This window comes from Dromaius novaehollandiae, chromosome 17, assembly GCF_036370855.1.
Source record: "Dromaius novaehollandiae isolate bDroNov1 chromosome 17, bDroNov1.hap1, whole genome shotgun sequence".
NCBI classification, from domain to species: Eukaryota; Metazoa; Chordata; class Aves; order Casuariiformes; family Dromaiidae; genus Dromaius; species Dromaius novaehollandiae.
The window spans coordinates 17467288-17481884 of NC_088114.1; the positions used below are offsets into that span (position 1 = coordinate 17467288).

Consider the following 14597-nt stretch of genomic DNA (forward strand, 5'->3'; position numbering starts at 1 on the left):
AGAGCACTCTTCAGAGTGCCTGGGGGACGGGGAAGACAAACCCACTCACGCACTGCCGACGCTCCCAAAGCTGGCATGGGGGAGCACAGCACCGAGCCCGGCTTCGCTCCCCAGGCACCCAGCGCTCAGTCACAACGGCTGCGCTTGGCCACTCCGTGTGGCCTGGACTCGTCGCCCAGGCGGGTGGCCACCTCCTCTCCCACTCCCATCCCCGAGGACCTCACCCCCACCCGCCACGCACCCGGGCTCTGCATGTGCCAGGAGCTTGTCTGGCTCTGGATTCATCCCAGGACCTCCCAGCTGCAGCTTCATGGAGCAGGTGATAACATCGGCACTGTACATTTTAAAACTCCCGAATCCAAGTTTTATTACTGTGTCGGAGAAGAGGGATCACTCACAATATATTGTTCAAAAGAAATACATTCAACAGCATTTACAGTAGAATGACATTAAAATCCTCTGGAGGGAAAATAGAAAGACTAGGAGACGGTGCTCAGATTAAGTGCTGTCACTAGATGACCTCTGGAAGATACAACAGTTTTTTAAAAATTAATCTAAAAAATATGGGATTTTTTGGGGCGCGGGGGGGGAGGGGGGGAGGGTGTTCCTAGCACTCCCCTGGGCTCTGCTAAGCTGTGCAGCATCTGTGACGGCAACTTCTAGACGGATGCATCTACTGGAGGTAAATCAGAAAGGATTTCTCAGTGTCTCGGAGTCCAGCAGGGCTGGGCACCGAGGTGCCAACACTTAACGAGCAACATTTCACTCTGCACCTTCTTTAACTGCAAGAACACATGTATCCTGTTTAAGGAACAGCCAGTGCAGGAATTTCCCCCCTTTCCAAGCTCTTGGATAATGCTTGTGTTGACAAAATAAACAAGGAAAATAAGGCATTTTGAAAAGCTAGATTCTTAGTCCATTTTATAAAACTGAATGAGGCCTGGCATGGAGGAGAACCCTATGTGTGACTTTTCTTGTCATTATAAACCAAACTAGGAGAGTAGCATAAAGGAAAGTTTAGTGCAGAGCATCTGCCATTGTCCCAGTTACGTGAATGGGTGTCTCCAAAGGAGAAGATCTAAATGCCCTGGTGATGGGACATGCCACAGCTCTCTCAGCAGGCTGGATCCAACCAGCTGAATGCCATTAATGCAGCAATTTGGAAAACTTAAGAGCTTCGCTGGCTTTACTGAGCCATAGGCAAACCATCAGGAGGGGAGCTCTGGAAACGGTGACTGTGCCAGGCCTGGCTGCCTGTAATACCCAGCTCAGCATTTCAGAGACCCAGCTTTGAGGGTCAAACTCCTGAATCCGGGGCATACTGAGAGCTGTCCTTCAAACCCCAAATGCACTCTTTCTAGACGGGAATGATCTTTCTCATGAGAACACCCTCTGAATATGACTGCATCTGGCTCTGGAGCAAAATGTTACTTCTCTATTTAAGCAATTACTCAATCACCATTACCCCTACATCCCTACCTCCGGGATGAGTCTAAGGAAATATATTGTACTCATACTACAAAAACTCAGACAGTTGCTTCTGTCTTCATTATTTTTCATCTATTATGTACCATACAAATTTAAGCAAAATAATTTTATATGTATTTATATATATATATAAATTAGAAGCAAATAAATAAGATTAAAGGGTACATTGAAATCAGTGGGTGTTGCCACTCCAATAGCCACTCACTACTGTTACATCATACAAGGTCTATATATACTGTACACATAGGTATGCTGTAAATAACAGGTATGGAGGTGCTGTAAGAGAAGGTGACCAGGAGGAGACTGATGGTTTAGGAACCTGATTGCATAAGTGTCCGATGTGCAGCCTGGGTTTTCCAGTTACCATTGCCTCTAAGTTCATTATTGCTAATTATCTTCCAATGTGGATGTGACAGTCCAGCTTCAAGTGGCCTCTGACCCACAGGAGGGAGCAGTCAGTATGATACGATGTAGACCCAGAGAAGAAGACATCAAAAATGAAATCCAGTGAGGCAAACACAAGTGTCCAGGTCTCCTTGATTCTCTCTGACCCAGCAGTACTCGCCGGGCCTGTTATCTTCTGAGTCCTGCCACCCCCCCTCCCTCCATTTCTGCATTGAGGGACCAGCTGTACCTGCATGAATGTCCTGTGTCCAAGCATTACTCACTTCTGGTCCTCACCAATCACTTGCAGGGCTTGTTCAGCTCCTCCTGGGGCATCCAGTGCCACAGTGAGGTGACAGCACACACGAGGGGTGAATGGCAGATGTGGGGCTCCCTCGTCCATGTTCTCAAGCTGCTGCCAAGCAGCACTGACGGGAAGGCAAGGACAGAAGCAGGAGAGGGCTCCTGGACAGTCCGTGGTTCTTCCAGATGGATACAGAGCTGAGTTCAGCCTGGCATTTCCTGGGAGAATCAGCCTGGGAAAGATCTTACACCAGGGAAGAGAACTAACACACCCAGAGGAGGCCCAGAGCCTGGCTTTCCTGGCACAAGGCAGCAGAAGCCTTCCAGGAACTGGCCCTCAGCCCTGAAGCCTGTGACCCGGCACGTTTGGGGACTGTCCTCCTTACTGCAGAAGACATTGGGATGTGAGTACGGATCCAGGACAAAGGCTTCCTGCCACAGAGCCACCAGCACCCACACCTGTGCCAGCAGCGTGTGCAGGAACCTGCTAGCAGGGAGGCTGCCCCGTCCCACAGGCTGGTCCTCCCTACACTGGCTCTGCAGGAGATCTCTCTGTCCGAGCAAGCAGCACCACACCACCTTCTCCCTGCTCCTCTTGCCTCTCCCTCAGGCTTTCCCTCCTGCCTGGGGTCAGGCATAGCTCAACAGGGAAACTGTCTGGAAAGCCCCTGCACAATGCTTCAGACTCCTGGGAGCACTGGGTCCCACCGCAGAGATATGGAGGGGAGAGTGCTGATATGCTGGCTCCAGCATCATGGAGCACATGCTGGTCTACAAACTGCTCTTTGCTCTGTGCTCAAGCACCTCCTCTGACCTCGCCAACAGAAGCTCGGTATCTCCTGGGTAGACAGCCGACTTTCCTGACCTCAGCAAGAAGCTGTTTCTCCTTAGGATGCAGTTGCAGGAAAAACAAACCAAACGTAACCCCAATCACCCTCACAAAGTATCATGTTAAAGGCAGCCCCAAACCTTGACTAAACACTGCAGACTGATGGGAAACTGCTTAATGTGCTTCTTCTAAAAAAAAAAAAAGAAAGAAAAAGAAAGGTCACCAGCTGAAATGTCCTGATTGGTATTGCTGGGATCACAGGGCACTGCAGGAGCCACCGAGACAATCCAGGATCAAGCACCTCAGCCACAGTCCCTGGAGGAAGTTTTCTGAGCAGGGCTCAGAGAGTTGCTTGTGTCTTTAAAGAAACCTGAACCAGGAGCAGATTTAAAAAAAAAAAAAAAAAAAATCCGTAAATTCCACACACAAATGGGGAAAAAAAAATGTCAAAGGAAGAGCTCACACAAATGTACAGCATCCCCACAATGCGAGCATCTTTGGAAGTTGACGTCTCAACCAATAAAGCTGAGGCGCTGAAAGATATAGGCAGCAACTCCTGATAGCAATAAATATGTCAGGCTAAAAATTAACCAGATTCAATGTGTCTTCATTCCTAATTAGTAGCTGAAAAAGCCACCATTAAAAAAAAAAAAAGGATGCTATTTATTAGTGCATAAAAAAATAGGTTTGGAATCCCTGTTTAGATTTTCTCTTTAAATTTCTGCATGTATTGAGTCTGTGTATGTGTTTCTTTGCACTGTTACCTGACAGCAGGACGCTGCCAGCGTGTCCTCACTGTCCCTCTGTCTATCCCGGCGAAGAGAGAGGCCCGGGGCTGGCCACCCCAGAGCGAGCGGAACAGCTCAGAAGATGTCAGGGCACATACTCCAGTCCTGCTTGTCCTTGGCCTCCCAATATCCACCTTTATAAACACAGATCAGCTCCCCTGTCATGGGATCCACCTTCCGCTCAAACCACAGTGGGATGTAGCCTTCATAGTCCTTGCCTGTAAAAGCAGAAAACTCAGGGTAAGGGGTGGTTTTACCTCTGCCACAAAGTTCTGCATAACTTCACCAGTGGCCCAGAGTAATGCCATGCCCTGGATCCATGAAGGGTCTCTCCTCCATCAGAGCCCTTTCAGGGCTGCCCAACTCGGTTGCTTTACCCCCAGTTTGGCAGCAAGGTGCACTGGGCCCTTGACCCAGCTCTGGTCAACCCTCCGACAGCCGAGAGCATCTCACCTTCCTCCAGGGCTTCCGCGGCCTCGGCCTCCCGCCTCCGGCGCACGGCTCTCTGCTTCTCTTCAAGCCGCTGTTTCTCCACATTGGCCTCATCCCACCGGCCGCTCTCCATGAGCCGCTGGTCAGGTCTCAGCCGGCTGTCCGTGGGGGCCACTCTCTCCTCGGGCTCATTCAGGGTGAGGGCCAGGTCAGAGAAGAAATACATGTTCTCGGCATTCTCCCTGGAGCCAGAGAGCCCAGATCAGGACATGAGAGGTAGTGCTTACCTGAGCCAGAGCTCCCCACCCATTCACGTGCTTGTGTCTCATCCTCAGCCTGTCAAAGCTGCTCCTGCTGTTATTCTGATTCCCAAAAGCACATGTAGAAGGCCCTTTGGGGAGCCCTGCCTCCCACCACCTTAGTGGAGATGCCAACAGTGCCTCTCCTGGACTAATCCTGCCACATGGCCTCCCTGGGGAGCACAGACACCTCCTCCACTGGCTAGCTCAGTGTGAGGAAGCTAAATGCCTATGAGGTGACTGCAGTGCTGCACGGCTGAAATATGAAATAGCTTAACCCAAAAGATGCGAGACTGAAAAACAGGGTGGCTTAGTCCTGGGGGCCATGCACAACACTGGTGGCACTGCGTGGAGATGCTTTCCGCTGGGAACCATTCCAACAGAGCACCTTCAGATCCAAAGCAGGGACCGGCTATCAGCGCTACCAATGGTTGAAGGTTGGTTTGGTGTCCGGTTTCTGGATGAAGCATCCAGGCAACGGCAACTGGCCGGGGTGCCAGACAGGAGCAGAGAACCACCAGAACCCCTAATACAATAAAAAAAGGACTGATTCAATGCAATGGGGAGCTGTTGTAACGTGTCTCTGGATCAGAGCTGTTGGAGAGCTGTCTGCTCACATACACAGTTGCTCTCACGCTTTGCTGTGCTACTCTGAATAAAAAAAACAATATGCCAAACCCAGCACCAAGCTGGGCTGGATGGGAGCAAGGCTGGATGAGGAGGGGTGAGAGGAACCCGCTGTGGCCATGAACATCAAGAGAGGGTTGGTCCCCAGAGGGCTCCAGCAATCAGTGTGAAAGGATGGCCAGCGACTAGCCAGCCAATACATCTCCATCCCATGACAGGGTGAGCAGTCAGGAGAACCAAAAGTCAAACCTATACAGCATCTCTGGTTGCCCAAGAACAAAGCCAGCTGCAAAAATCCCCCAAAGTTGAGGAGAATGATAAAGAGTCAGAGCACGTCCTGGTGCATTTGCATGGCTCGGCTGTGGGCGCACACCTTGACAACAGCTTCGCACAATGAGCTGGTTACAGCATTGCCAGCCCACAGCCAAACACGCCAGGGCAAATCCGAAGTGCAGGGCCAAGCAAACACTTCCCTGCTCTGCAAAGCAGCACACTGATCCAGGATAACTTGGCGAAGCAGTTTTCCAGCCATGCTGGCATTCACCTTCCCTTGCAGAGACCACACAACCTGCTCTCCCATCCTGGCACACGCTCATAGCCCAGAAAAAGCCACACAGTCACAGAAGTCCTGGTCCCTTTCCACTGTCCTCAGCCCTGTGCACAACAGAGCTGCCTTCATAGCAATCCCTCCCAGAGCCCTGCCCTCCCTCGGGGTTGTCTGCACGTTACAGAATTACACCTTTATCCCCGGTTCATTCTGCCAATCACTGCAACACAGGGAGACTGAAGCTGTTTAACAAGAGGAGCTCTGCAACCCAGGCCCCAGACCCCCGTGCCTGAGGACATCACTCACGGAAGGGGGTATTTCTTCCACAGGACCTTTGGAGACAGCGTCTGGTAGACAGTTTTCTGTTTGCCCTCTGAGCTGGTGCTGCCGTGGCTGCTCTGCACTATCTTGGAGCACTCCATCTTCTCATCCCACGTGCCAGACATGACGTAGTGGGCCTTACCATCAGCATCAGTCACCACCCCTGTCACCTGGCAGAAGGACAGATGAAATTGCAGAGATGGCTCTGGTGGCATTTGAAAGTATCCAGAAGGCAAGGAGATGGGGAGGAAGCCAGAACAGCCTCTGGGCAGCCCAATCAAAGTAGCTGGACCTGGTGATTCAACTGGGGCTGTAGTGTCCTTGTACATTAGGACAGAGCCTCGCTGCCCCCGGCACAAGGAGAGCATGGCCCACCCCGACCCAGCCCCTGCAGCTGGGTCTCCAGCCCATCCAATCCTTTCCAAGTCTCAAACACAGTCACTTGGCTAGTGCTGAAGCTTTAACACAGAGCCGAGCAGAGCCCAAACACAGGCTCTGGTTGACATGGCTGGTTCCCTCCCAGGCCTTGCTGGTGACCTACATCAGACAGATGTGCCAGCCCAGCTCCCATGAACGCTCCTTGCCCTGTGCTGGGTTCATCCTATCTGCAGTGCTGAGGCCCCATGAGCTCTGGCCTGGCTCGGAGAGAAGAGCCAGGCCTCACCACGTGCAAAGCTGCTAGAATGAGCAGAGATATTTTTGGACACGTACCTTTCGGGGGACATCTCTGGAGAAGTAGCTGTAGGGGGTAAATTTCAGCTGGCATTTATCTTTTGACTTATGGTTAACAATCTCTATTTCACCAGACTAGATAAAAGACACAGAATCACAGGAAGTGAGAGACTTTGCAAGGAGACAAATCAGGCATTAGTTGTAGTTTGTGCAGATACAAATGAACATCAGCTGCAGCATTACTTCTGTTCCCAACTCTGGAGGCTGGAGCAGTGCCATTGCAGACAGTGCTGCTGAGGGAGAGGGAACTCTGCCAGCCCCATGGCTCACCAGCAGCAGCCTGCTCTGTTTGGCAGGAGCAAAACCTCTCACGCACCAGATCTGGCCATGTGTGGCCAGTTACACCACCCGGCTCCATGGAGCTGCTGGCTTCAGAAAAAGCCATTATGAGCTCTGAACAGCATTCCTCCCCGCTCCCGGGTCAGGGAAATACATCTTCCTATCATGGTGGGAATATTGTTTGGAAGTCAGGCAGGACTGGTATATGTCCTTCTAGTCCCTCTGCTCTTGTCCGAGAGTCAAGCAAGGCCCAGACAGGGACCCTCCCCTCGTACCAGCAGCCACTGACCTGGTCAATCCAGAGCTTGCCCACGATGATGTTGTGAACGGTGGAGGTGACCTTCCTCCAGACGTAGTGATTCCCGCTGGAGTGGAACTCGAGGTGGATGGTGCCTGCAGAGAGAGGAGAGCGCAGGGCTCAGTGCGGGAGGCAGGAGGGGCGGCGCAGCTCAGGGCGGCCGTCACACCTCCCCGGAGCACACTGACACCCCAGCACTGCGCTCTTTCTCAGAGCCAACCTGGGCCCTCTGCCTGCACCCCCATTCCCCAGCCCCAAACCTCCTCTCAGCAGCTGAGAAACAGAAGGAGGTTTCATGCCTTTAGGCTCTGTCTTTACTCAACTTTGCAAAACACGCACTTTGAGCCTGAGTGCACAGTGTTCCCTGCGGGCAGTGCCAGCATTATGCCTGTATCCTTCCCTCCCCTCCCCTTGCTGCATGCCGCATGTTTTCCTGCTCTTGTGAAGTTGCAATATCTGCAAAGTCCTGTGCCCTCTTTCCTCCCTGTAAAAGCTCTAATGTTATAAGCAGGTCAGAAACATGCTGCCTGGTCGACTGCTCAGCGTTGTGAGACAAGTCAGGAACCCTCAGTGTTAGCGTAGCTCTGGGACAGGCAGGACTGTCTGCGACCAGGAGCATGAAGATCTGTGCTCCTGCTTGCTTGGGATGGAAATCATCCTTTCTGGTTTGAGGCTGTACCTGCTTCTAATCACCCAGAACTCCCCCAGTAATTAAGGGGGAGAGACTGAGATGCTCTTGACATCCCACCAAGGTTTCAGCTGCATGTGCGCCCACCGGATCAGCACGTAGGTGTAACCTCTTGGGTACTGCACAAGCAGTGCCAGCCAAGGCAAGCCCTGATCCTCTCAACACAAGTCACCTACCCAGTGGCATGATGGAGAGGTATTTGCCCCTGAATTTGCTGGCGATCGTGATTTCTTGCCACAACGTCCAGCCTCGCTTGGAATACACATGATGGGCAGCTGCTGGGGGATGATGGCTTACCTGGGAGAGTGGAGAAACAGCCTGTCAGGTCACACCAACCCATATCAGAGAGCAAGAGGCAGGAGCAGAGGGTCCCCCCCCAGGGCTTTCAGAGTACGCGATCATGAGGGCATGAGCCCAAGGAGAGGCTACAGCTGTATGCCACTTTGGCCTGAGGATGTCATGCTTTCTGACTTCCCAAAGAAGACCACTTTAATTCATAAGGAAACACTATGCTGAGCTCCCAAACATGGCTGGGCATCTCCAAGGCCAGGGGAGGCACTGGTGTTACCCTGGGACACAGATCACCTTCTCTGTCAGAGTGACTTCCCGCAAGGTAGCCTGGCAGCACGTGCAGGTGTGCAGAATTATTGTCAGGATTTTCTAAGGATCATTAGCAAAGCATCAGCTGTAAAAAGCTCAAATTCAGCAGCTTTTTATCAGTGCAAGACAGTGCTAGACCATGACCCCTGGAACAAGGCCCCACTCTCCAGGGATCTTGGTTAAAAAACAGGGATGTGCTGAAACCCAGCCCAGATCCCCAGCAATCCCAGTGTAACAGCATCTCTCCTGCCCGCAGCAGCTCCCATTGCTTCTGCTTGGAAAAATTCTAGGGGGAACAGTTCCCCACATCACCTGAGAAACACTGATCTGCTCAGCCAAGACACTGACCTTGCACCTACCGGCAAACCGGACTGCAGCCAAGGCAGGGGAAGCAGATACAACTCTGCAGCACAACCTTCCCGAAGAGCCTGGGGACACTGCTCAAGTAGTGACTCCATGATGACTTGTAAAAGGACAGTGCTCATATTCCCCTGTCCTGGGACAGTCATATCATGAGAAGAGCACAAAGCTGCCCCACAAACACTACACAAGCTGGGACTAGGACATCACAGCCCAGTTCCAAAGAGCTCAAGAGGACAAGAGGGACTGAGGGCAGCTTGCTCTGCAGTAGGGGCATGCTGGCAAAAAGACGTGGTGGAGGAAGGAAGCTCCTGGTGATGCTTGTAACACCTTTATTTCTGCAGTGCAGGTGACTGAGAAACTGCCAGAGAGCTAAGACTATGTGGGGGCCCTCAGTCTGCTGGTGGAAACAAAGGTCTCCACCTGCACAGGAAAACCTGAGCAAGCAGACTGGGGTGAGCTGCTGAACCACCGTTGTCCTTGGCAGAGACCCTTGGTGAAGGGAGCAGCCCAGGCCGCTGGGCTCCCTTGCCTTTCCCTCAAGCAAGGCCCTCACGCAGTCGATTTGTGGCTATCCAGCAGAACATACACCTTCGTTCGCTGGGAATACCTCCAGACCCAGCAGCTGAAGCACTGTGTTAAGAGATGATTTGTACCGATGTAATTACAGCCTAAGTGCCTTGAGCAACTGGATTACAAACGTGAGCAGAACAAAAATCTCTCCATTAAATCCCACTGTAACCAGCGGGAGAAAATCCTATTTGGATAACTGGATTTCATTCACAAGATTATCAATACTTTGCTCAGCATGTCTGAGGGCTGAGCAGCAAACAGGCACTCCAAAGAAAATTAAGAGCACTAGAAACAATGTCCGTCCGTCTGGCTACACAGCCCCAGGCCCTGGAGCATGACCCAGCGTAGCCCTTACCGAGCGCGGTGCCAGGCCAAGACCACCCATAGCAAGAGGTACTACCAACCCTGCGCAGGCGCAAACCCATGCTATCTCTGAATTTGCCCTTTGAGATGTGTCCAGAGGGGGATTTAGGGACTCAGCTCATGGATCAAAGGCTCCTGAGTGCTTCAACAGAGCAGTTTCGCTTCAGGTTATAGCGAACCTCAGTTTATGATGAATCTCTTCTACATGTTTGTGGGAAAGGAACAGGATGGAGGGAAGGGTTTAGAGCTCAAATGGCTGCTATACGCAAGCCTACATGTGGTAAGCACCCAAAATCCACCCGTCCCCAAGACAGCCGGAGCAGGCACACTAGAGGGGACTGAATTTTCCATCTTAATGTGTGCTTTGCACCAGGGAGCAACTCCACTCCTGCAGAGGTGAGGTTGATCTGTACAGATCGCCGGGGCTCAGACCGTCATCCTGCCCTGGCCCACAGACCAGAGCTGGGTAGGAAAAGGGGGTCTTGAAACCACGCACTCCTGCCCTGGGGTCCACCGGTGACAACGACAGCCCTGGGGAGCATCTGACACCGAAATGTGTGTGGTGCTAGCGAGGGAAGAACGAAACAGCCAGGCAGGCAGGCCTGACATGAGGATGACACGCTGGATGTGACAGGTAATAGTGTGAGAAGTGACAAAAGTAACAGATAGCACCTGGAGGGTTGGTCAGATTTGGTTAAGAGGAAGCAATGTGAGAAACAGCCAGACCTCAGAGATAACTGGAGGAGAGCGTTGGAGACCTTTGGGGAGCTAAGTCTTGCAAGGCCAGCAGTACCAAGATAACCGTATCAGTAATAGCAAGTAAGGCTGAGATTGCCTAAGAAATGGTATCAAAAATGCCAAGTTTGAGGATGGATGTAGCAAAATCAGGGTCAACAGCAAAAAGTAATTCAGTGTGGGTTGTTTATGTGGGAGGCAACTGCGATGGAGAAAGGGAGTACAAGGATGGTGGAAAGGAGGGCCAAGAAACAGCAAAAAGGCTAGAAAAGTATGCGAACGATGTGATCGGGGCTCTCCTGCAGCAGCTGACAGCCAGCCCTGTGCTTGCTCACCGCAGCCCAAATGAGGACAATAAACCAAAGCTGTTGTTCTGACCACATCACATGTGTGAAACGTGCTTCAGCAGCCAGGAGGACTGGGCTATGGGGTGCTTTCCCTGACTAATGGATGGATTGAGCATCCTGGCATCACCATGTCAGCACCCACCCCAGACATCAGCACCTACCCACCACTTCCTAACACTAGGTTGAGCAGGGTCACAGCCCAGGGAGAGGTGGCATTAGGGAAGTATTCGAGAATGTACAGAGCCAGAGGAGAAGCCACAGAAAATATGTGATCATCATTCCCGCTCCTGATTGCTTTGGCTTTTTGTCCCCACAGCCTGGAAGGCACACTCTTCACTAGATTTTGAGTTATTTAGATATCAGTCATTCATCTGCACTTTAATGTGACAGCAGAGGATATTCATAGCTGTAGTCCATAACACTCTGGTCAGCAGTGTCCTGGCTTGCTGCAGTCCCTGGCATGAGCTCCGGTGACTGCAATAGGCCACATGGACATCACTGAGCACTGCAGGAGAGCAGAGCTGGCTGCAAGCAGAGCTGGCCCAGTCACACATGCAGCTTTGGATGGCATGAAGCGACAGCAGAGGCATGAATCCTGGAGAATATCTACTGAAGCACCTTTACTTTTGTCACTGGCAAGTGGCCACACTTCCAGGAGACCCAACACAGCCTGCTCGCTGCTGGGACAGGCATGGTCCATAGCTACCCAGAGGAGCACTGCTGGCCACGGCCAAGACAGAGAGGCAGTGCAAAGCTTGAGAGCTCACGGGGGATGATGGAACAGACAGGTACGATGTGATGGGAAGTATCACCCTGCCTTGAGCCACAGCTTTGCCAAGTGTGTGCCAGACTTTGGGCATGCGTTATCACTGAGTAGTTTTGTTTGCACCTACACGTCCTGCTAGGAGCTGACTACAGCCTGCTACAGCTGCTGCTCCAGACTTGGGTGTGAAGGTCTGTGATTTGGCCAAGGGCTCCTCAGAAACAGCTTGGCCTTGCACGGGAGCTGTGCTGGCAGGCAGGCCAGGCCAGTGCTCTCAGGAGGAGAGCAAAGAGAGTAAAGGGAAAGTTTGCAGGCACAGCAGCACTGCCAACTCGTAGCAGTGGGCTGCCTGCGGAGGAGGAGATAGGAGCTTTGCAGAAACACAGGGCACTCTGTGGAGGTTGGGAGGCATGGAGCTGATCACAGCCACCCACAAAAAACACCACACTTTCAAAAATAGCTGAAAGAGAGACTATGTGGAGCTCTCAGGGGAGTGCAGCAGCCTGGGGGAAGACCCAGCATCCTCTCCTGCGGGTTTCTGCGACAGGGAGCTGAGCACTGTTGGCAGATATCTAAATTCACTCAGAGGCATCCTCGTGGCATCTGGGTACACACACACTGGCAAAGCTCAGTTTAGATCCTGAGCACAAGAGACATAGAGCGTGGTCTGGTCCCTGCAGTTTTTTTCTCAGGTTGTTTCCCTGTGGCATTTGGTCTGTGTCAGAGGGAGACTTACACCCCACATCGGCCTCACTGCTGCCTCGCCAGCCCTGCAACCTCAGCTGCTGGTCTCTCACCCCCATGAGGCTCAACACATTTATCCAGCTGCTTAATGACACTATCATGATGTGGGACTTCAGTAAGTACAAACTCAGCCTAGCACAACTGCGCTGGCAGGGCAGGACAGCCCCAAAATCCTTTCAAGCAGAAAGCAGAGACAAACAAAGCAATGTCAGGGGAACATGGAGGTGCCTGGACTTCCTCATGGCGCAGTCCTGGTTTGCCTGCGTGCATGTCTGACCACGCTGTCAGCTATGAGCATTATGTGGACCAGCATAGCATGTCTGGATTAGCAGCAAAACCCTTTTCCCTCTAAGGAGCTCAGTCTTTCTGCTGCTCTGCCAGGGTGCATCTCTGGCACTTTGGGCCAACTCACCATCAGGGATTCCCATGCCAGGGTAGCGTGACACCCGGCACTCACCTCCCCACGTCCTTGGTGCGTTACACAGGCACCCGGACGCATCATTTCTCCTTGCTAGGGACTCTCTACGCAAAGCTATTTAACGCTGCTTCTATGGGGAGTGCTCTGCAGCAGGAGAGACCAGCCTGAGCAAGGTGCGCCATCTCCAAAGCCAAAGGGGACGCGGTAGAGGGAGGCCCCCGGGCACCAGCCGCCTGGAAGACATAGCTTGCGAGCACTGTCCCTAGCTCTGCAAAAGCCGACTCAACAGAAACGCAGCTCGTGCCCAACAGCCGTACCTGGGGCGCAGCTGGGGAGACCCTGGCATGGCAGGAGGCACCCAGCTCTGATCAGGAGGGTGCCTCTGCCCCACAAGCCCCTGCTGGCCCCAGCTGCTGAGCACGGCTCAGGCTGCAGGCAGGAAACGCCTGAGCTCGGAGCAGGCTGGCCCGGAGGCAGAGGTGCTTCTTCGCACAAGAGCTCTACTCTGGCACTGGATGGGGAAAACTAGCTCGAGACACACAAGGCACTGGGGCAGAACCACTCGTTTCTCCCTTCTCCTAGTCCCTGCTGCTCTTGCCTCAAAGCTAAGATCCTCCAGCTACTCCAGCCTCTTCAGCAGTCCTGGGCTATCTCCCAACACCCAGCCAGCACTGTTCTTCATCAGCCTCAGACACCTCTCTTCTATTCTGAGCTCACCTGGGAGATCGGCACGGGTACCAGACTGCGCTGCAGCAGAGCACACTTTTGCCGTGTAGCTCTAGCCTGTGGCCCAGTGCTCCCCAGCCCGCTTCGTGAAGGCCTTTCTCACATACTTTGACATTAAAGAATACCACTTTAAATCCCAAAGGAAACAACCAGTGCAGAAGGGGGAAATAAGGTAGGTGTCAGAGCACTACAGCAGCTGCCAGGGCTGATTCCCATATTATGAATCAATGAACTACAGCCCCGACCCACAAATCTCGACTCATCAGTCTCAGTGGGTACTGTCTGCCTTTGCAGGTCTTGGACCTACGTTGGCCTTTGCAGAGGGATGGAGATTTGTGATTTTGATCGAAGTTTCTGAACTTGGAAAGCTGTGATAATCGCTCTGCTCTGGGGTTTCCAGCCCCAAGACAGCACGGAGACCGCCTGGAGAACACAGACTCCCCCATGCCAATGTTGTGTCCCGCCTGTCACACCCAGCAAAGGGTTATAAAAGGCCCAGGAAGGCAGGATGGACCAGTGAGCTGTGCTAAATGTTAACTTGTCAAGAATCAATTTTCTTCACAGGTCTCAACTCATTAAGCACTCCAGATTTTTAATTAAGACCTGCTGTTTGACTGATGTGTGTCAGATGCGCTCTGTGGTTAGAGCATGAGGATGACAAAGATTCTCAGGTCGTCCTCAAGCTCTGCAAACAAAAACTTTTCAAGCCAACAAGAACAAAGTAAGACTCCAAGACTTGCTACAGCCTGAAGAGACACCAGGAGCAGGGAGGAACCGTGTCACCACTTGCTGCTACGAGGGACCTCAAGTAAGAGTTTCTCCTTTTCTGCTTGAGCGTTAAGGCGGTACAGAAACCCCAGCCACAATTCAGGCTGCCAGGAGACCTGCCAGCATGATACAGGCCCTTCTCCTCCCCTCTATCCCACATCTCCTGCTCTGTGACACTGGGGGAC

General features: G+C 52.4%; 1 protein-coding gene across 2 annotated transcripts in view; it reads right to left on the reverse strand.

Annotated features, from left to right (window-relative positions):
* Positions 1-337: 337 nt before the first annotated feature.
* OSBP2 (oxysterol binding protein 2) overlaps positions 338-14597 on the reverse strand; it is a 162347-nt gene continuing 148087 nt past the window's right edge. For both annotated transcript variants that reach the window (XM_064522377.1, XM_064522376.1), the window contains 6 exons: positions 8192-8312; positions 7319-7422; positions 6730-6825; positions 6004-6188; positions 4246-4466; positions 338-4010 (listed from right to left, as the gene is read on the reverse strand). In XM_064522377.1, the coding sequence (XP_064378447.1) occupies positions 3868-4010; positions 4246-4466; positions 6004-6188; positions 6730-6825; positions 7319-7422; positions 8192-8312 (870 nt within the window). In that variant the 3' untranslated portion in view covers positions 338-3867. The remainder of the gene's footprint in view (positions 4011-4245; positions 4467-6003; positions 6189-6729; positions 6826-7318; positions 7423-8191; positions 8313-14597) is intronic.